Raw genomic sequence first — 22,545 nt, forward strand, 5'->3', positions numbered from 1 at the left:
CTGGCAAATGCTGCCTGCTCACCAGGAGGGGCTGGGGATAGGATCCAAAGGGCACTGGATAACCAGCACCACTGAGATAGGAGCAAAGGTTCTGATGTTCCTAGTATAGTGAGGTCACAGTGCTGTGTTACATGGCAGACAAAGAACTGGGGAAGAGGACCTGTAGGTGCCAGGTGTAAAGGATAAGAAAATGTAAATGCTAATTGCCTAGGTTGAACAGGGTAAACTGTATACCATGTGTTGTGGTATTACACTGAACCATGTAAAAAGATATAAGTAATTCATGTCAACTAAAAAAAAAACTAAAATATGGAGAGAGTGAGTGAGCTTTGGAGACACCTAGCTTAACCTGAGTTGATTGTGGGCTTTGTTTTGTATCCAACCAGGTCACAGAAACTAATAATACGCAATGCTCATTTGGTTGTGAGTGCTAAGCTAATGACTTCCACTCTCGGAGCTGACAATACTTCCAAGAACTGTACCTGCCATTGCCATGGGAACATTGGGAAGCAAGAATCAAGGGTATGGGGGTCACTCAGGGTAATGGGTGGTGAATATGCTAAACAGAGAAGGGGGAGCTGAGCAAAGCATCAGGGGTTTTAACAAGGAATCAAACCTGAAGCTGAATGCTCTCCACCATGTGAAAATCCAAGCTTCTGGTGGGGTACCGGAGTCAGTGAGTGAGACCTGCAGCTCAGGCGCTGCCTCCCCTCCTGCTTCCGTTTGCTCAGTAAGACATGCTAGGCCGAAACACACTCAGATATTTTCAAGGAACAAAAATTGTAGAAAGTATGCTTTTTGGATGACAAACTATTTGGGAGTCAACAGGTGATAGAACAAATTTACCCTTTTACACAAAAGGGGGCTTTATTGGAAACAGTATTCCATGAGTGATTTGATAGGACACTCTCAAGAATATCCTACCCCCATCTTTGTTCCCAGTTACAATGCACTTGCATGCCTCCCAAGGTCAAGTAGAGACTCCTCCTCCTCTGTTCTGCCGAGGGCGCTGCGGATGGTTGGTTGTGAAACTGGCAGTCATTTGCAATCATGTGCTCCCAGCTTCCGCAGCCTGGGTGCCAGTCAGCGTGTCAGAGCTCACAGTAGAGTGTTTTGTGGAACACAGTGCCAACCAGCATTTTCCCTTTGTACACATCGGCCACCGTACTGCCCTGTAGCACAGTACCATTTTCTGAGTAAACAACAGTTACTATGGGTTCTTCAGTTAAAATGTCCTGGATTCGAAGCACCTATCAAAGCAATAACAGGTTAATATGACACTAAGTTTACAGTAACATTTGGTCATATATATCAACTCTAGAAGTCAGATCATTTCTCCCTAAGAAGCCCTTTTACATCATGAAATTAGAAAAACTATGTTTTCCCGAAAAAATATATTCTAGGTACACGTTTCCTAACTTACAGGTTTTGATCATGCAATTGTTGGTGCGTTGGTTGGTTGGCATTGTTTATTTGAATTGCAGAGAGTCAAGCAAAGAGATGTCTCCCAACCTTGGGTTCATGCCTCACATGTCTTCAGCAGCCACCACAGCTTGGTGAGCCTGAAGCCAGGAGTGAAGAAATCAGAGTCTCCCCCATGATTGGCAGGAAACCATACTTGAAGGACTCTGCTGCCTCCCAGGGTGTGCATTAGCAAGAAGCCAGAGTCCGGAGTCTGAGCCAGGAATCGAACTCAGGCAATCCCGTAAGGAGTGAGCCATCCAAGTTAGGTGAATTTTTAATAGTCGGAGAGTATATAGACCTGCCAGGAGTTAATCAGGAAATGGAAATGAACAGCATAGCTTGGGTATAGGACATTAGGGAGCAATGGGGACCACAATAAATGTAGCAGATGGGAGTGTTGCTGTACTAGGAGTCAGGTATGTTTTCATGTATACCCAGATAAGTTGGGGGATTTGCTTGTTTACACTTAATTCCTCCTGGTCTTTAAATTCACACACACACACACACACACACACCCCTGAAAAGTCATATGTCTACCACAGATATCTCTCTTTCTGAATGTAAGGTTCCATTTCTAAATGCCTAAGATTTTATAATGTCCATTTCCTTTACTTAGTTGAAAACTTTTATTGTATCATTAGCCACACTGTTGTCATATTAAACTGACCTTGTGAACTTACTAATATTTTATCATCCTGGGTTAAAAAATTAGTACATTTATATGATTAAACCTAATAAGATGAACACTAATGATACCATGGCAGGTGACCAGGGTCATGTCTCAGACCCACTTACTTGCCTATCTGTGGAATGAGTGAGGCCAGATTATTTCTAAATTCCCCATCAGTTCTTAACTATCTATTATTAATCGCTTAGGATAAAATACTGGAACTTGAAGAAAGGTTACCTACATCAAAACAACACCGAGCATAGCAGAGTGAAAATGCCAGTCTGTGATGGAGGAGATCAGTGGGAACATTGAAAATGACCTCTCCAAAATAGCTGTCTTGGGAAATGGTAACATTAATGTGAGCAGTTCCTTATAGGTGCACCTTGGCTTCTCCAAGGCTCTTGTTAATAAAATGACATCACTCTTCCTTGAGGCAGTCTATAAAATAATGGACTGTTATTACTTTCAGCTATTCCCTACCAGGTTTTTCATTAGAATAGAAGACTATTTTCTAGAATCACAAACCAAGTCTATGCCACAGCAAATGGCCCATGTTCACCCAGTCCGCTAACAAGAACAAACTAGAATCCAAAATTGTTCTCAGTGATGAACAGTGATCATTCCGTAGCATACATTTATGAAATCCTATTAAATACACCACTCTACAATCCTAAAAGCTAAAAACTAGTGAAAGGCACAAAAGGTTGTCATCAAACATGATCAAAATTGTCAAGTAAACCCAGGGATAAAGAATTAAAGCCAAGATGTAACTAGGAGTCCGCAACTGATTTTGTCTAATCCAAGAGTCACAGGCTTTAAAATTTTGTTTCTCACAAGTGGATAAGACTGACTCTTAAAACTAAGTTACTAAACAATGCAGCAACAGGCAAAAGTGTAGAAATCATAGCATGGGTTTTATAGCAGTAACAAGTATAGTAACTGCATACTGAAAAAACACACCAGATAGGTTATGGTAAGTGTGCAAAAATGCCTATGACAAAATTAGGTTCAAATTCTTCTCTGCAGTGGCAAAATGATCTTCTGGGTAAAGACCAGGGATAGATAAAATGGGGTCTTTGGGCACTCTAAGGTGAAGGACAAGGTCTCCTAAGTCAGTGTCACTCTGTCAAGTGAGTGATCTCTTCATTCTGCTGTAACAGCCCAGAGAGGGTGGGTCATTGAGCTTTGAACTGCTTCCTTGCACTGCCCTGTGCCAGATCAACAGGAGGCAGGTAGCACAGGAGGAAGTCATAGCAGGTGGCTGTATTTCGCAACTCTTTTAAAAAATGCTGTGAATTGTCAGATAAGGGAAAGTCACCCTTGAGATAAAGACGTGGACTCCCACCCAGTGCTGATCTCTTCTGCCCTGTTCCTAGCAGTGACAATGAGAAGGGTGACCTAGATGAGGCTGGAGTATTTATGCTCCATGCTTTCTGCCTACAGAGTCACCAGGCAGAGACCATATTCCTCTCAGATGGTTTGCTCCACACAGAGCTGTTGTCCATTCTGACTTCCTGGCCACCTTGCTGGCCCAGAAATTTTTCATTATCCCCTGTTGATTTCCCTACATTTTAGATAGCTTTTCATTGAAGTCCCTTCAAAGCACCCTCAATTTTCTGCCTAGATTCTGATCAAAATGTCTTCCTGAGTTTTGTTTTGTTTTTTAATTTTTGATCATTTGGGTCATCCATCTGGGATGCCCCATTTTATTTGTATAGATTATTGAGAATGTTTTTGTTATTTCATGAAGAAAAAGAAGCTGAGAATAAAGTTACTGATGCACCAAACTGACCTCTGATGCAGGAGGATTCTGCTCATCGTAGAAGAAGATTTTCATGCCATTGGGGTGACAGCCAACCCAGAGGTCTCCCGTCGTCCGATCCACAGATATGTTGTCCACAAGAGTGTTAAATTCAAGGGACTTGCAATATGAAAACAAGGAGAGAAGGAAAACAAAGTGAAAACAATTCAAAGCTACACTCCTGTCTTTTTCTGGTTATCATACTGCAGCGTCCAGGAAAACAATGCTATCTCTCTCAGTTCAGCCATGCCAGGGAACCCCTCTGGCCTGTTGTCAGTGCCAGCGTTTTGTTACTTTCCAGGACAGATGGAGCAGAAAAGAAAATAGAGTGGAAAAGACTTAAAAGTTACTGAAAATAATTTGAACTAACATCTGTCCAGGAATCTAAAACTTAAAAAAAAAAACTCTGTAAGTAAAGCACAGCATAAAAGTGTTTCTTCCAAAATAGCAGGTGCAAATGACATTCTATAAACATTCAGAATACAGCCAGGACACACAGTTTCCCTTCTGATGAGAACTCAGATGAAATGTAGGTTGCTTAATGACTAATCATAAGCTGTACAGCCAGACGAGAAACCATCACCCAGGGCCTAATTTTTGCATTGGAACGGAGGGAAAGTTTGTTCTTTAAGTTTCCTGATGTTATTCAACTCCCTCCTCTTCTGTTGTTTATTGTCTAAATGTGAGTTTCAAACGTGCAATTATTGCCCAGATGGCTGTTGAGCCTTTGGACCAAGATCATAAATAATACCAATGATTCTTAATTCCACCATTCCTCATCTTGGCTGCCTTCTACCAGAGAGAAATCCCAACTAGTTGTTTACCTCTAATTTTCACTGGAGAAAACACTATCCCCAAGTGCCTCTGAGTCCAGCATGCCTTAGTGCCCAAAAACTCCATAAATCCCTGGCCGGGACTCTGCAAAGGCCGGAGTGTAGGCAGGCAGCCACTGCCTGTTCCACATTTCCTCCTCCGAGTGAAGCCTTCCTCCTCATAAGTCTGCAGAAGAAGTACAGGCTCAAGCAACACAGTAGGCCTCATTTCCCTCTTGCTGCACAGCTCAAACTCCTTATGCTACACACAAGCCAGGGTGGGCCATGGAGGCAGCTGAGCAAGGAAGCACTGGTCGAAAGCTCAAGGCTTGCTCCATCCTGCTGACCTCCTGCACCCCAGTGTCAGCAGGCTACTCTTGACACATGACTGCCAGCCAGGGAAAGGAGTGAATTAGGACTCTGCTGTTATCTTTGGAGAGGACAAGTAATTGGTGAATCACAAGGCAGGTGGAAGCTTGCAAAGATGAGAATGGGTAATAGGGAGAGGGTCAGAAGGACATGGAAAACTGGGGTCCTGTCCACCCACCCCTACCAATCTCTCTGCAGGCAGACTGGCACCTGGAACTGCAAGGGTCTCCTGTGAACTTGACTTTTGCTGAGGAGGAACTTGAGGGTCCAGCAGGGAGCCCACTCCTGGCCCAGTATTGAACTCTTGCCTTTCCGGTAAGTAACTGTCAGCTCTGCCAGCTCATACAGCATGTAAGTGTGGACCACACACATCTATCTCATGCCCGTGAAGCCAACTGGGAAATTTTACCTTTCTTGAGCAAGAAACTTGCATAGACCACTCTCTGAAAACTGTATTTTGTGTTAGCAACTATTGTGTCTTTTTAGAGAACAGGTTCCCTGAAGTGTGATTAACTCACATACTTGTGTCTTAGACTCTCTTTTGGGAGAATGAATAAGTATTTTTATGTAGTAAAATATACATAAAATTTTGCAGCTTAACTATTTTAAATACAATTACTATGTTGTGAAACCACCCACACCATATATCTCAAGAACTCATCATCATTCCAAACTCAATTGCTGTCCTGTTTCAGTGCTAATTCCTGGTTGTTCTCTCAGCCTCCGGGGGACCATCATTCCACTTTCAGTCCCTAAGCATTTGCCTGGGTAGTTCATGGCAGTGAAATCATACCATATTTGTCCTTTGTGTTTGGTTAATCTTACTAGGCAGTATGTTTTTGAGGTTCATTTGTATGGCAGCACCAACTGGGACATCAAGCTCCTAAGGCTTAATAGTCCCTTCTATGGCAATACCATACTTGGCGGAACATAATCTCATCCATAATTTATCCCAAATATTAGTTAGACCCAGTGAGTTCATCACATTTGTTTGCCCTCTAATGTATTAAGTAATTTCTGTTAATCAAAATAATCCTGCAAATAAAAGACTAATGCTGCGGAATGGTTATACTAAAGCAAGTCATGGGCTAAGACCAAAAGTGGGAACAAGATCAGAAATAAGCCTGGACTCAGCTCTTGCCTGGCTGGGAGTAGAGTCCTATCCTGCTTTGTTGAAATAAGTTCTGTGATAAATTTCTTTAACTTTCAATGTACAGAAGCCTCTAAGATGATAACCATAGTATATTTTTAGTTCATCAGCCAGCATGAATGTGTGAAATTCCTTTTTACCTCAGCTGATATAAACCTAGCCCTGTTGAAGATTTTCAGTGTCAAACATGACATTATACTTGATGTTGTTTCAAGACAGTTTTCTGTGAGTGTAGCTCCACAGGCCAGCACCTTGGTTGTGCTTTGGGGAACACCCACATGAGGGTCCCTGGCATCGTCTCCTGCTGCAGGTGTTCAGGGCAGGGCAGCAAGGTCGTGGTGTCTTCAGCCGTTTCTTAAAGGGCTGCTTTTCAATCTGCTCCACTTTGCTCTGAGTCTCTCTGGCCTCTTGTTTGAGTTTTGCCCCTTCCACAGAACTTCAGCTAGAGTGTGTGGGGACAGAGGTAAACCCCTGAAGTGTACCCAGCTACACCATCTTAATTCAGCAAGTGTTTGTTGAGTGCCTTCCTGGATGCTGGGAAATGTTCCAGAAATAAACTGGAGGAAAAAAGTATCTTCTTGTGGCGCTTGTGCCTTAGTGGGTATGTTAGATGCTAAAAAGAATAAATAAAATATATTGTTTGGGGGTTCTGGAAAAAGTGCAAATACATATTATTAAAAACATGCATAGATTTCAGACTTTTTTGCACAGAAACTTTCAAAAGTTCTCTCATGAATAATAAATGCTGAAAGGGAAAATAAAACGGGAAGTAAGTGTGTGGTTGGGGGAAGCAGAGCTTCCAATTTCAATCAGGCAGTAGGAGAAAGTTTCACTGAGGTGACATTCTTTTATTTAATTTTAATTTGAAAGGCAGAGAGAAACAGTGATCTTACATCTACCGGTTCACTCCCCAAATGCCTACAATGGTTGTGTCTAGACCAGGTTAAAGCCATCACCTAGGAACTCAATCCAGGCCTCTGACAGGAGGCAGAGGCCCAAGTACTTGAGCCATCTACTTGCTTCCTCCAAGGAAGCCATATACTTGCTTCCTGCAAAAATTTAAAATAAGAAAGAGCTGGAACTCAAACCCAGGCACTCTGATATGGGATGCAGGCATTCCAAGTGGCGTTTTAACCACCACACCAGATGCCCACCTGAGCTGGAAAGGAAGGAGATGCCCTGAGACCTGGAGGAAGGTCCCTGTGAGCAGAAGGAGCAGTGCTGGGTCCTGAGGCAAGGCCAGAGACACCTGTAGGCAGGAGTGGGTGAGGAGGGGACAGCAGAGCCCTAACGTGGGAAATAAATACAGAAAGGGAACAGGTAGCCAGTTCACACCACAGTCCTTCGAGCCTGTGGCTTTATACATACAGTAGAAGGCAGTTTTGTATTCAAAATAAGCGGGGAGGCAGGGCAGGCATTCGACATAGCAGTTAAGATTCTGGTTAAGGCATCCATTTTCCAAGTTGGATACTTGGTTTCAATCCCTGGCTCCAGTTCTGGTTTCTATCATTAGTGCTAAGGTAAACCCTCAGAGACCAGGATGATGGCTCAAGTAATTGGGTCCATACCACACATGTGGGAGACCTGGGTTGAGTTCTGGGCTCCTGGATACAGCCTGGGCTTATCTTAGCTGTTGCAGCATCTGGAACCAGGAGATGGCCTTTCTCTTGCTCTCTCCCCAATCACTAAATAATTAATAAAAAGTTATGTATAATATATATTATATATTCTATATAAAATAGGTATAGATAGTATAATGCATATGGAAGCTATTTCTTAGCTCTTTTACTAGCATAGAGAAAATAAGAAAGGTGGAGACAGAGGAAGAGTAGACAGAGACCATCCCAGGAGCCCACTGCCAAGTTTCAACATTGCAAGGGCAGCAAGATTCCAAGTCTTATAGGTCTGAGGACGGTTTGCTGTTCCCATCCTGCCCTTAAGGAAAAACGAACAACACTTAACAGTGTTGGTGACTCTTAATAAAAGAGTGAAAAATTAGTTCTCATCCACTTCAATTAAGCAATCCTGTTTTCTTCACTTCTAATTTCACAAATCAATTAGAATCTAATTATCACTCTGCAAACTTACAGTGTTAATACATCTTACCTTCAATAGAGTTAAAGTCCAATTAGCATGCTTTTCATACACATGAATCTTATGAGCCATCAGTTCAGCCACATAGACATACCTAGAGAGAAGAAAGAGCTACATCAAAGTACTGGAAGTAATTGCAATTCAGAAGTCACAGTGGACTTGTAATAACTTCTAGGAAGAATTCTGTTTAGGGACTGAAAATAGAACTCATCTCAAAGCACACTACATTTAGAAAGAACCCACTGAGTTTACAATGCACAAAGGGTTAATATTATGGAAAGTTATTCCTAAACTAGGAAACTTGATCTTAATCAGTGTGGAAAAACTCAGCCCTCCCCACAGCTCTTCCTAGCTGGAAGCAAAATGCATCACAGTGTTTGTTCACACAGCCACACATCCCAGGTTCTGCCTGTCCTGGATGCTGAGTCTCTCTCAGGGCAACTGTAGGCCTGCATGAACTTTTTGAGGACTCTCTCACATTGAAAATTTTCCTTTCAAAATGAAGCTAGTGAGGAAAAGTGAATGTTTGTCTCTTGAAATTTCACTCTTTTCCAAACAGAAAATATGGTATGCCTTCACAAAATAGAAGACTTGGATACATTTTATTCCATGAAACAGTAAAATATTTTACAACTCTACTAATTTCCTCTTACTAGTATAGCATGTTGAGATGCATCCCATTGCTTAGAAAAAGAGCATGCTTTACAGACATCTAACAAGACTCAGAGTAGATCCATTATGTTTTAAAAGTGCACCTACTTGCCATCAGGTGAGATGTTGATTCCATTAGCAAAATCAAATCCTTCTGCCACTACTCGAACGTCATTGGGACTATAATAAACAATGAAGGACCATGCTAACCCCAAATACAACTCCCAGGATTTGATGTAGGTATCAGCAAAATAGTGATCGTTGGTAGCATAAAAGTGTTCAGGCCCCACAGCAATAATGTCATTCACACTGTAAATGAAATACATACAGATATTAGAAGTGAAATGCTGTACATTTGGGATTGCTGGCATTCATTAATATCTATTCCCAAAGTCAAGATATAAAATAGAGCCTTCACACTAGTTGTGATATCAAATAACTAATATGGAATCATTCTTACTTATGCCATCCTCAAAAATAATAAATGCACAAAGAAATTCCAAGGGAGTGATCACAGCATTGTAACACAATCCTTCTTAAAACAGAGTTCTGGAAATTCTATGGGGTGTGTGTGTTTGTGACACACTGTATTCAGTAGATACTAAATTAGGCCAGGGATCATTATCAGTACAAAATGTAGCTGTGGTCATACAGTGCAGACTCTCAAGAACCCAAGCCTTCATAAAGCAGCAGAGCAAATGAGCACCCAACTGTTAGCCTGGAGACGCGCATTTCAGTTAAAGCTGTGCTAGCATGAGCTGCATGTTGTAGGGAAGGCCTTGCATGTATTGAGCCTCAGTTTCCCTAACTGTGAAAGAAGGATGACATACACTAGGTCATTTTCCAGCCCCAAAGTCTCATGATTGCAAACTGGATGAAATGTATGCCAGGGTTTTTGTTCTCTCCTTAGGATTCTATGTTACTGAAAATGTAAGACATAGGAGTCTATTTTTCTGCTCTAATAGGTACACCAGCAAACACATAAGTGACTCATCCTGTGCTGATTGAGGTGACAGAAGTTCCCCAGGGCCAGGACCTGGGAGCCACGATATTGCATTAGCCCTAACGCAGCTCTGAGCTCCTGGGCCAGTTAGGCAAGCATACAGACCCTCAGCTTTTGCACCTGTAAAGAGAGGTTAAATGATTTTCCCAAAGCCATACACTCATTACTAGAAGACTAAGGGTCAGAATCTAAATTTGTGGAGTTGCCCAGGGAATTACAATGAGACAATGCCTGTTGTGTGCTTTGCAGGGAGCTTGCCTTTCATAAATCCTCCATTGATGGCAGCCATTAGCACTGCGTGGAAAAAAGGGTTTAGGAACTTTGGATTAGTTTGTACAAGCTCCAGATACAAATCTATAAGCTGGTTTTATTCTTGCTTTGTTAAAAGCAATTTTCTGTAATTCATATGGTTTATGATAATGTGCCTGTTTTTCCTAAAAAAAAAAAAAAAAGAGTGGAATGGTTTAAAACTACTGATTTGAGCATCAGTGGCTGTACTTGCTGTTAGCACAATGCAGAGCTGCAGCATATTGCCAGAACTTAAAAACCCGGATGTTAAGAAGAACAAGAAATAATCAAAAATAAGGCCCTGTGCCATACCTGAAATACAGTAATCAACCAAAAATAATAGTGATACTTTTATTAAAAATAGCATGCTTTACTTATAATAGATTTTTCAGTTGGCATATCAGTGCCATCAACACCCACAAACACAAAGGTGAACCCCAATCCTTCCATTGGGAAGACAGAATCCTCCGGTTATTTTCAGTTTGCTGCCAAGGAGTAACGCTTTTACAAGTGGCTCAGAAAAAAAAATAATCCAACCCTGGGAAACTGGATGGGTGTGAGACTTCCAAGATTAAATGGTGAAACCAATAAAATATGCTTTCACTATTTTCGTAGTTGCTCAGATTACCAGCTCTGGATTCAAGCCACCAAGACTAAAATCCCTTCTGCACCATTTACTGATCGTGTCTTGCAGAGTTACTTATTGAATAACCACTAGGCCTCCACTATTTTTTCTCAATTCACAATAGGTGTAATAATAAAGCCTAACTTAGGAGATATTTGTAAACAGTTAATAAAATAATCTGCTTCAATTGGCTAGGGTAGCATCTCGCTTGTATTAAAGGCATATCAAGTTGTTGTTATCATTCCCATTAGTCCAGCTTCACATTCTACATGTTATTCCCAACTTTAGAAGTGGCTTTCTTCACATTCTCCACTCTGCCCAAAATATGTTTGTTGAATAAATGCATGAATAAGCTCTTTCGCCAAAGGGTTGCTCTGAAACCTCATTAATTCCAAGCTTGGAGCAGAAACCCTGGGCTGTAGTTTCTACTTGGCCCCTAAATAGTGGATTGACCTGTAAGCAGTCACTCAGTTTCTCTCCATCTTAGTTTCCTCCTCTTCAAAACCACCAGGTAAGAAAGGAGAGGAAAGGAGATTGGCACGTGACGAGCACTTTACCTGGCACTCACAGAGCGTGCCAGTGGAGACTCACCAAAGGCTGCATATAAATGATTACAAATAAGGGGTTGGGATTCTAAACAATCATAACAATGAGGAGGCAAAACTGTTTTGGAAGATCATGCCGGATTGCAGTCCTAAATTCCTCAATGATTTCAGAAACCACATCTTCATAAGGCAAGTGAGTAAGTTGATTGTGTGTTGGGTTGGCCAGGGTTGAAGACATGCACCTGTTTGCTTTCCTGTATGGTACATTGTTCGGGAGTCTAGGACAGAGGGAAGTGCTCCTTTCCATTTGCTATTGTACAGATGCTGTACAACCCGACAGCACTACGGGCGGTATGGAGAGGCATTAGATGGGGGGCAGTGGACTCTCAAGTATGCATCTCTAAGTCCCACACACATCTGAGAGTCTATGTTTTATAATAGACATGGAAAAACACTGCACACCACTATAGAATTTATCTGTGAAGCTATGTTTGGGCTTCAAACAGGAGAACTGCTTCCTTGGTAAAAGCTTGACTAGATTGTGAGGTCAGAAGCCAGGAACCATCAGCCAACCTGATAACTGTGGGCACAGGCCCTCTTTCGGGGGAGTGGTGCCCTAAAAGACCTGTACTAGAGCACCTGGAGGAGGCAGTGCTCACAGAAAGCAAAGCTGTCCGTGGGTTAAATGCCGGACACTGCCAACGAGGAACAGAAGCTGCAGACGGTACCTGGGCAGAAGCTTGTGTTTGATAGTTTTCAGATGCAAAAGTGATTTCTCTTTTTCTTGGAACTGAAACAACTCCACTGTGGTCTTGAACTGCGGATGGTTTACCACCATCAGGTACACGACATGATCTGAGAGAGATGAAAAACAAAAGATTGAAACATTAACGGAGCTCTGAGCAGTCAGCCTTGTCTCCAGAACGCCATCTCAGCTCCCCTCCAGCCAGTACTTAGGATGTCAGGCACTCGGACTATTTCCATCTCCTTGTGGAGAGGAGCATTTGTGATTGCAACAAAGAAAAGTGGCTGAAAAAAGAACCAGTGATAATCTCTAGAAACTCAAAACTCCACAGGGGAAAAACATCCTTGATTTAAGAAATGATAACTAAAGAACTGCTTACATTTTCTTGGTTCAAATGGACTTCATGAGACTTAGAGTTGAGAAAATAAACAAATAAACCAACAATGCGGAGACTGCTAATCTAAGGAGACGTGCTCAGGAGTCATTTACACAGCCTGAGATGATGAAGTCCAGGAGCAACAGAAGCAGCTTCCTGGAGTCCAGGCGGAGTCCTGATGATGTCACCACGAATTGGCTGACATCACAGCATGCTCGCCACTTAAGATAAGCAGTGAGCCTTTGGAAGCCTTTGGAAGCCTTTGAAGCCTCTGATCTGGTCAAGTCAGGTTTCCAGGGGAAAAGGTGCAAAGTGCACAGCCTGATGAAGCAACATCAACAGAGAAGCAGCTTCACGAATCCATTCAACAGGCAGGTGCCTAATTCCTTTGAATTGGTGTTAAATGCCACAAAGGAAAATAAAACTGCATAAACAGAGAGAGATGAGTTTTCTTCATGAGAGTAAACGTTATTCTTTTTGATGAGGTGATAAAATAAGAAGAAATCATGTGCTTTTCTAGGGAAAGAACATTCCAAACTGATGGAATATAGTCTACAAAGAGCCAGGCAGACATTCCACTGTCTCCTTTAATAGGGAGGTTGAGGCTGGGGCAGAAAGAAGGCGAGAGTGGAAAGTGGGGCAGCGTAATATGGTGTTTAAGTCATAGAGGCAGGCAGCAAGCATCAATCAATCTTGTGGGGGCTCAAGGCTGCACATCCAGGTTTTACCTCCTGGGAACTCTGTGCCAAGGAAGAAACACAGCCTGAGGTAATGGCACACATGCAGGCCTGTGGACAGGACTGGCTCGTGGGAAGGACTGGCCCAGAGGGTGGACCGGGCAAAAGGAGACAGGAAGGAAGAGGAGGGAGGAAAAGAAGGGAGGGGGTTAATGAGGAACCACTGGCTCTCAGGGCAGCAAATGTAATGGGGAAATGGGGAACAGAGGCTCCTCTCATGAGGAGAGGGAGGCAATGAGGACCCAGGTTGTTTTCCACCTTCATCTTCATCTTACAACTCGTAATAAGAGCTGCTGTCCAGGCCTCCCTCAGACTGAGTCAGAATCATTGGGTCTGAGGTCCGGGAGGAACCAGTTCAACACCTGGCTCCAGCACCAGTTCTAGCATCCTGTTCAGGTGGACAGTGGAAGGCCTCAAACAGCTGGAGTCCAGCCATGACTCTGCTCCAGCCCAGGCCAGTTCCAACTGTTGTAGGCATTTGGTAAGTTAGTCTGTGAGTGACAGATCTCTCTCTCTCTGCCTCTTACATATCAAGAAAAGAGGAAAAATTCAGTAAATGTTGTTACCTTCATCTATGAATGTACTAATCCCATGAGGGTTAAATGAGGCTGAATCAAATTGACTCCCAGTAATGTCCAGTTCCCACACCGGTGGATCGTCTTCATTCAGGTCCATTAGATATATTTTTCCAGGCTTATCAGGCTCAAAGCACTTTACACCAGGATATTTCAATCCCTTAGAAAACACAAAGAAGAAAAAGCAGGCCCATCACAAAGACTTCCCAGGCTGATGGAACAGTGCACAACACACAAGTTCACACCCTACTCAGGGAACAAGATACCCGGGCCTCCTTTGGAGCCTCTAACCAGGCTGTGCCATGGACCTACAGGGATCCCTGCGAGCTACCTGCTCCACCCAACCACACTTACAAATTCTTTCATCACTCAAAGCACAGTCATAGGTATACCATAGCATGGCTTCTAGCCCACAAGAAAGCTGCAGAACTGCTTGGTTTAAATAAAGGAGGACATTGATATGTATAATTTCTTAGCTTGAACTACTCTGGGAGAGAGTAACTAAGACTCACAGAGCTAATGAAAGCCAGTCCATTAGGCATTATCTCCAAATCTTCAGAGCCATATCCTAAAAAGAGAAAGTGCAAGTCATTGAGTAGTAGTGCAGGGAGGTCAAGGTCCAGCTCTTCCTCACTCCTCATTGGAAAACAGAGACCTATTAGCTCTTCTTTGATAGGTTAGAATAATTCATTTCTTTCATTTATTATTCATACTAGGGGAGGTGATTAATTGGAAACTTAAAGGATAGTAAAATAGTATTGTTGTAAATTTACTAGAATTTATTCTTCAGAATCTGAAGGCTCTTACATAAAGTCCACAGATATCCACAAAATATCTAGAATTGGAAATAGAGTGCTGCTTTTCTAAAGCTATAAACTATATTAGATGTACAAGCAAGTTTCAAATGTTTAAAAGGAAAATTTTCAATTGATCAATGACTTACATTTACTGGTAATTATAAGTCTCAGTAAAATAGCATTATCTTTAATTTAGTTAGCACAAGATTTTACTTTAAGACAGATGAGCTGTTTGATTTTGTACTTATACTTTTAGCAAACATGTATATTTTTGAAATGCCCAGTGATGTTTGACATTAATATCTTATTTTTCTAGAAAACATAATTCAAAGAAGATAATTTAACCAAGTTCACACGTGGTAACTGAATATATCTTTCAGTTAGCATTCTGAACTTAGTAGACAGACAAATTTAAGGGACTAAAAACAATCCATCACACACAAGAAAAATGTGAATCTCAAACAAACTGTCTTCAAGTTGCCAAGCTGGTTGAGACCAGAGGCTATTGGAGCCCTGGGCACACCCATTGGTTGTCTACCAATTGCTGTTCCCTGCTCTTTCATCTTTGCTGACAAGTCTGTCTCCCATTGAGGACCCAAGAATTACATTCCCAGCTTCCTTTGCAGCTAGGGCCCCAGCCTGCTCCGCAGCTCTGCCTAATGAGATCTAAGGGGAAATTTGCAGAGAGCTTCTGGAAGCTTCTTCCTTTTCCACATTGACAGAGAACTGCACGAGGAAAAACTCTGGTAACTGCAAAAACTGTGAAAGCTTCCTCTTTCCTCTTTCAGTTTTAAGAAATCTTTTACTGCCCCCCCCCCATCTCTCCTCCCCTCTCCTGCCAACTCCCCAGGTTATAGTCTGATGAAACCAATCATGATTCTGACCATGACTTTCGGTCTACTGCTCGTTCTATTCAAGCAAAAACAATCAAAACTGCCAATACCTTGGCAAATCCATTGGTGAAATCAAAAGTCAAACAACAGACTTTATAATTAACTACCAGCTCAACAATCTACACCTGGTTCCAAGTTTTATCTTTGAGCAAAATTAATTGGGCACTTTAAATAAAGAATGAATACTAGCAAGTTCAAAAGCGAAGCATTCTCTTCTCACATACATACCGATTCCTTTAACTAAATTACAGTTAGGAAGTTCCACTGGGCTTACTTCACGGAAAACATTATATCGCCTTCTAGGGGAAAGAAAGAAATAAAACACACTTAAAATGGTTTAGAAATTTGAATGGACTCACAAGGGTAAGCAGTCCAAAGAAGTTGTGCTTAACTGTTTGCTGCCTTAGTCAGTGTTCCTGGCAACTACAATTGTAGCTCACAAGACTAGAGCGGGGCAAGTAGCGTCCTCTGGGCACAGCAGTTCATATTTACATATCAGAAATGGACAGACCACTAAAGGGATACCTAGTGTCCTCTCCAGGGCTCTGTGCACATTGACAAAGAGGGCAGGGGTTTCATCTGTGACACAAGGAGCTCCATGTGCAAAGCCATGGCATCCTGGTCCTGGTTTATTCTTTGAGGTATTGGGGCTGCTGACAAATGGCCTTGTCTTTGTCTGCCCGGGCTAGCTCCCCAGATTGAACTGGACATTTGTTTTCAAACACACACACACATGCGCATTCACTACATCTAAGAGCATCCACATCACAAAGGATATCTGAGTGAAAGAGAATGGCAAAGTAAAGAGAGGTGAGAAGTACCAGCAGGCTTGTTAGCAGTACAAAGCTATTGTTGAGGCATTGGAATCAAATGAGCCACCACATTAGCACAACCAAGAGAGTTAAACAGTATTTTTGAGATCTAGTGGTATTGCATAGTCACAGTGAATAGGAACAACTGAGAGTTCCTGGATATCTTATTTGGCTAAAGATAGGCCAAGAAATTCTTAACTTGCCTTCCTGTTAATTTAGTCTCACAGTGGGAGGGGAATGACCTAGTGGTGAATAGATACTTGATGAAATTTTAATTGACATGGTAGAAAATGATAGGAATTTGGGGGGCAATTGATTTTTATTGTCTTAGAAATTAAGAAATTTTTGTGTTCCTGCTACTGTGCATTGAAATCTGATATAAGAGGCTAGGAGTGGGATCCAATTAAAAGCCCCATAGTTTGCCCTGATGTGTAATCAGAAAAGAGAACTCCAGTTTGGAGCCAGAGGAAGAGAGAGGAGTAGATGAGAAGCCTTGGCCCTCAAGCATAATGTGGGTCACAGGGTCCTGGACGTGAACTTGGAAAGCTGACTTGAAAACAAAGTGTCAGCCATTAGATTTCACATGTGGATTTTTGAGATCACATACTGTAAAAGCTAATGTTAACATTTATAATAGAGTACCCAATACAGTCTAGATTTATATCTGACTATGATACATATCATATTATAATTCTTCTGACAATGAAGCAGGGCAGGGTGGGAATGTTTTTGATATGAAGTTGTAAAGTGACTAAAATTAGCTGTAATGAGATCTAGCCTAGGTCATCAAGAACCCCACTGCCCTCTTCCCACCAGAGCGTGTGGCCTAGAGTGGGCATGGGTACCAGGGTGCACTGAGAGACCTAATGCTAGCTTTGCCTCAGGCATTAGCAGGACAGTTTTGGAGCCGCAAGTTGACAGTGTGTAACATTCTTTGCTCTGGGAATATGCTGTTTTTTTATCTTGGTCCCAAGGCCAAAATAAAAGTTGTGCCCTACACCCCCTGAAAGACCACTTGTAACTAACTACAAAGGTATGTGGTAAGGTTGTTAGGACTTCCACAGTGCATTGTGGAGTGCCTGGCTTGAGTTCTGGCTCTATTTCTCCTTCCAGCTTCCTGCTACAGGGCATTGCTGGGAGCAAGGGATGATGTCAAGTGCTTGGGTCCCTGCTACTCACATGGAGGGCATGGATCAAGTTACTGGGTCCAAGTTCCTGCTTGACCAGCTCCACTAGTTATGGATATTAACCTGCAGGTGAAAGAAATCTCTCTCTCTCTCTCTCTCTCTCTCTCTCTCTCTCTCTCTCTCCAGCTTTCAAGCAAATAAAATGCATTTTAAAACACGCACATACACATGCACCATGCCCCTCGTGTGCTTCCAGAGGTCTCCCTGGCTTGAGCCAGTACCTAACTCCTTGTGAACTGTCCATGCCCAGCCTTCAGCCACAGCATCTCTGCAGGGAGTGGAACACGCTCTGGGGATCTGGCTTGTTCCTACAGCCCCCAGCATATCTCTGCCCTTCTCTCCTCTGGGCAGATTCATCATCTTCTCTGGAACTCAGGCACCTTGTCTCTCACATGGAGAAAAAGGGCACCTATTGCTCTTCTATCGTCTCTTGATCTGGTCTCTATAGAGGAAACGAATGGCTTTGAATTCCCGTTAAAGTGGTGCATATAAATCCTCGGAGGAGTTTCCCACAGCGTTCTGGTTCAGGAGTGTGGGGGCGACGGGGGGTGGGGCACGGGGTGGAGGCCTCCTGTCCTCTTGTTCCCACAGCTCCTGGGGGGCTCATGCAGCTGCTGCAGAGGCCTCTTGGCTTATAGGGAGAATATCTTGCCAGGGAGAACCATTTCCATTCCTTCTGTAGCCATACTGTCCCAGGAGCGTCCACAAATGTTCACTCTCCACCCACCCACCCACCTATTGCTATCTGTCCTCTCTTCACCATCCAATCTTGAGCGGCAAGCGGGACCATGATTAAAAGAAAAAAACTCACAAACTTGTAATTCCTATATGATTTGAAAGCTAAAGTAACTGCATCTCATTTTTTCCCCTAGAGAACCACACCATTACAAAAAGTGCACACATCTTTTCTTCTTAAATTGTTTAACTTAACTTTCACTAATTTTGTACTTCAGAGTAAACAACAGGATAATCAATAAGGCTGTGAGAGTATGCTGATCTCTACACTTTAAATGTTGCAAAAATGTTATGCAAGTTCTGATGGATGATCTCCAGATGTAAAAATACCATTAAACACTCCTCCAGCCTGAGTAGCAACCAGTAGTTTATCAAATACTTTACAAGAAAGCATGGCATTCTCGTTTATTAAATAGCAACTCTGCCCGAAGCACGGAATTGCCATTTCCAGCACTTAGGCTCCAGAGTTGTCAAGTGATTTGCCCAAGATCCCACATGACCTTCAGTCGGCGGCGCCAGCCCCTTCCTCCGCACCGACCCCCATTGGCGCACCTTGGCTCCCACCTGCTGTAGTTCACACTCAGGTTTTCTGTCTTCCCCAACAGTGCCACTAATCAGGAATCTCCAAGTCTGAAGATTGGCTCCATGACCCTTTCCCTGAATTCACATAGAATCAGGGTGCCTCCCAGTCTGAGTTTTGGAGGCTTTTAAGGCAGGTTGCGGGCAAATGTGCAGACAAGCACACGCATCTTCACGCAACACTGCTGTGTATTCTGACAACAGGGCTACTCACACCTCAGACAGCAGTCTCCCAGCCCGCCCCGCAGCGGGGGCGCAAGAGTGCGAGCAGTGTATCTCAGACATTCAGGAACCCACTAGGAGATGGGCATCTAGCACCCGCCTTTGGATTGCCTTAAGAACCTGCATTCCACTGTTGTGGGGGTAGGAAGTTGAGGTGGGCTGGAGCTGGCGTGGAATAGCGGGGGTGCAAGAGAAGCAGCAGCCCTCACCCCAACCCAACTTACTGTAAAGAAGTCCGATGTCCCCAGAACAGTGCTAGTCCCAACACCAAGAACGCAAGCACTGTTTTCTTAGCCATGATCTAGGGCCGCCTGAAGGCTTCACGGGATGCAAACTCCACGGGAGCCTCCACCTGCTGGTCTCATCAGCGCTGCACGAGCAGCCCGGGATTCGCCTGCCCTGCCGGCCCCGCCCCGGGGCCCTAGCGTACTTTCCTGTTTGCCTAGCAAGCTGAGACTGCCGGCCAGAGCTGGGCTCCTCGCGTGGCTCCCCGCAGTTGCGAAGAGGTACAGTGCAAGTGAAAGAGGGGAACACCCTGAGGGGAATCGAGAGCCCCAGGGAAAGGTGAGCCAAGCCGTGGTGAAGGCTCACTTGGGGCCAGTCAAGCCCTAATCTTGTTTGTTCAGAGGGGTTCATAAACTTAATCCTGGTGACTCAGCGCGCAGAGGGAGAGGGAGAGGGGAGAGGAGGCGGGGACCTCTGTAATTGGAACCCCTAAAGGCTAAACCTGTGTTTATCAGTCTCCCCAGCGGTGTCACCTCTCCAGGTACCTTGTCTAGCCTGGGCCCCTCCCAGAGCGGCACCCCACCTCACAGCTCCTACAAACCCTGTTCACTCACACCTTAACTGACCTTCGTTGACGCCCTGCTGTGGGACACACGACTCAAAGTGTCCAGGCATCTTGTTGCTGAGGCACCTGTCAGGCTGTGAGAGACTCTGGGGTGTGCTGTGGCGGTGCCCTAGTGGGGGAAAACGGGGCTGCAGGGTCTGGGGGAGTCCTGGAGTATGCCCTGTAAGACTGGAGAGCCAGGAAGGTCTCCCTGGTGAATAGCGACCTGGAAGGCAATGGCCTCAGCCCAGACGCCCTGTGCCCCTCGCTGTGAAGGGCTCCTGGTTTGTTAAGAGGGACCTTTCCTTCCCAAGGTGCATGATCCCAGCTTATGCCTCCCTTCTGCTGCCAGAGCCACTTCTCTCTGTGTTCTGGGCTGTTACCATCCTACAGCCACATGCTTTGACCACACAGTCTAGCCTACTGCTCTCATCTCCTGAGAGACTTGCTCCTGACCCTTGAGCTGGAGTGTGTTCAGTCCACGTGTAAAGCATCAAGGAGAGGGTTCCGCTAGGGCCTGGCTTCCAGCCAGCTCCAGCAAGGAGCAGACATGTGAGTAAAGCCTTCTTGGACTCTGAAATGAGCCCAGCTACCAAGGGAAGGAATGTGACAAAGACACCCAGGTCACCCTCTAGGTAAAGTGACCTTAAATGTAAACCTACCAAAAAAAAAAAAAATCAAACCTATGCCTAAATTGCTCTCTGTGAAAGTTGGATCGCAGAATCCAAGAGAAGGGAGGGACGATCCGGACCCCACGTGTTTATGATGAAAGATAATTGAGGCAAAGGAGTAACTGCTGGTTTCAATAACATGGATGCAAGGGAAGATATGTTTTTGACAGTTTTTATTAACATAAGAGATCAGATTTTATGCACTTCACAGATAAAATTCTAAGAACATAACGATCCTTCTCTTCCTCCCTCCGCCTTCCTTTGTTTTTTTTTAAATTATTGTGATAACATGCTTTCGATTTAAGATCACAGGCTTAATGTTTCACTAAATATAATGTTAATTATATTTAACAACTGAACAAACAGAACTTGGTCATATTAGAATAGGTAAAGGAGAGAGTGGAAAGTTACAGCTGGTCCCTTTGGTTAGTTGTAAACCAATCATTTTTTTCTGCTCATAGACAATTGGGGCAGGGTTCAGCGGCTGCCAGACATTCCTGCCGCAATATCTAATATTCTCTTTAAACTGTGTGCAAACCAGAAGCCCTTGATCCTCTCATCCCAACTTGACATCTCCCTTGTTTCTCGCAGTAAATGCCATCACCTCCATCCACTTGCTCAAGTCCCTAATCTAGACATCATCTCTAACCCACCCTTTTCTCTCACATTCCCTTCACACAAAACATCCCACTGGTTCCATTCCGTATTACTTGTCTATTACCGCCTAATAAGTATGCCAAAACAGCCATTCGTTATTTCACAGGTTGCATGGGTCAGGAATCCAGTCATGGCCCTGCTGGGTGTGTCTCAGTTGTGTCATGGTGTGCATATGGTTTGTCTCTCAAGAGGGTTGTGCGTTGGAACCTTGATCTCTGGTGTGGCAATGTTGTGAGACCAGGTGTAGTAGTAGGTGTTTATGTTACTGGTGCATGCTCTGGAAGAAGAAAGATAGCTCACTTGGGAACCTGAAGTGGTTCTTGGAAGAGCGAGTGGCATCTGAATTGCTCTCTGGTTTTCTGTCTTGCGATCTGTCCCACTCTCAGGTGCTTCTGTCACTGTGATATCATCTGTTATGACGTTCCCGACAGAGTTAAGCTGCTGTTGATGTCATGCCTTTGAATCTCCAGAACTGTGGGCCAAACACGCCTCCTTTCTTGGTAAAGCTGTATAGCTCCAGATACGTCATTTTAGGAACAGAAGACTAATACAGGATGGTAGCTGAGCTGTGAACTAGAGTGGCAGTCTTTATCTGAGGGCTCCACTGGGGTAGACGGACAGATGAGACTGGCCTGTAAGGTCATCAGAGGTTCTTAGCAAGCTTCTTGCCACACAGGCCTCTCCGCTGGCTGTGGCAGAACAGGGGGCTGACTTCCTCCAGGTGAGCAGTCTGACAGGATGATACAGCTAGATTCCTAGAATCACCTAACCCCGAAAGTGGCGTGCCCTAACTTCGGGCATTATTCTGCTTGCTGGGTTCCAACCCACATTCAAGGGGAGAGGAAGTGAGCTCTCATTCCCGATAAGAAGCATATCAAAGAACTGGGACATATCCTTAGATCTACCCCACTTGCAAGCACATCATCGGCCCACTGCTCTGTGTTTACTGCCATCACCGTGTTTCTTTGCTCCTCGCTCGTCTAAATCCATTCTTTTCACTGCAGCCTCAGATTATTTTCAATTTTAAGCAGATTTTTAAAACCTGCTTAAAATATCAACAAGAGCACATGCTTTTTATGCTTAAAATCCTTTTTGGGTTTTCTCCTTTTGCCATCTCATGGCTTAAAAGCCCCACAAGGCCTGATATGTTCTTGCCGTCTGACCTAATTTCTTATCATATACTCAGCGTAGTATTGCAACATTAGCTTTCCTGCCCCTCTCTTCACTCCCAAGCGTTTGACACTTTACTGCTCCACCT

The 22,545-nt window shown here is 43.8% G+C and overlaps 2 protein-coding genes across 2 annotated transcripts in view; both read right to left on the minus strand.

The window, feature by feature from the left end:
* Positions 1–825: 825 nt before the first annotated feature.
* On the minus strand, positions 826–19,551 carry PON1 (paraoxonase 1). The gene is made up of 9 exons (XM_004582316.4): positions 19,355–19,551; positions 15,824–15,894; positions 14,418–14,473; positions 13,897–14,065; positions 12,201–12,327; positions 9,120–9,320; positions 8,373–8,454; positions 3,927–4,055; positions 826–1,250 (listed from the first exon to the last, which is right to left on the minus strand). Exons 1-9 carry the CDS (start codon positions 19,426–19,428, stop codon positions 1,092–1,094), a joined length of 1,068 nt encoding a protein of 355 aa, XP_004582373.1. The 5' UTR covers positions 19,429–19,551; the 3' UTR covers positions 826–1,091.
* PON2 (paraoxonase 2) overlaps positions 8,508–22,545 on the minus strand; it is an 87,297-nt gene continuing 73,259 nt past the window's right edge. The window contains exon 10 of the transcript XR_009247300.1: positions 8,508–8,518. The gene's annotated coding sequence lies outside the window, so the exon portion shown is untranslated. The remainder of the gene's footprint in view (positions 8,519–22,545) is intronic.

This window comes from Ochotona princeps, chromosome 20 (assembly GCF_030435755.1).
Source record: "Ochotona princeps isolate mOchPri1 chromosome 20, mOchPri1.hap1, whole genome shotgun sequence".
NCBI lineage: Eukaryota > Metazoa > Chordata > Mammalia > Lagomorpha > Ochotonidae > Ochotona > Ochotona princeps.

Bases quoted from the DNA above. Each gene is read 5' to 3' on its own strand.
- PON1 (XM_004582316.4), bottom strand. From the start codon at position 19,428: ATGGCTAAGAAAACAGTGCTTGCGTTCTTGGTGTTGGGACTAGCACTG. The intron at 8,455-9,119 runs GTAGGTGCACTT...TCTTCTCTCTAG, and splicing joins AACATCTCACCTGATGGCAA to GTATGTCTATGTGGCTGAAC. The intron at 4,056-8,372 runs GTAAGATGTATT...TCATATTGCAAG, and splicing joins GGACTTTAACTCTATTGAAG to TCCCTTGAATTTAACACTCT.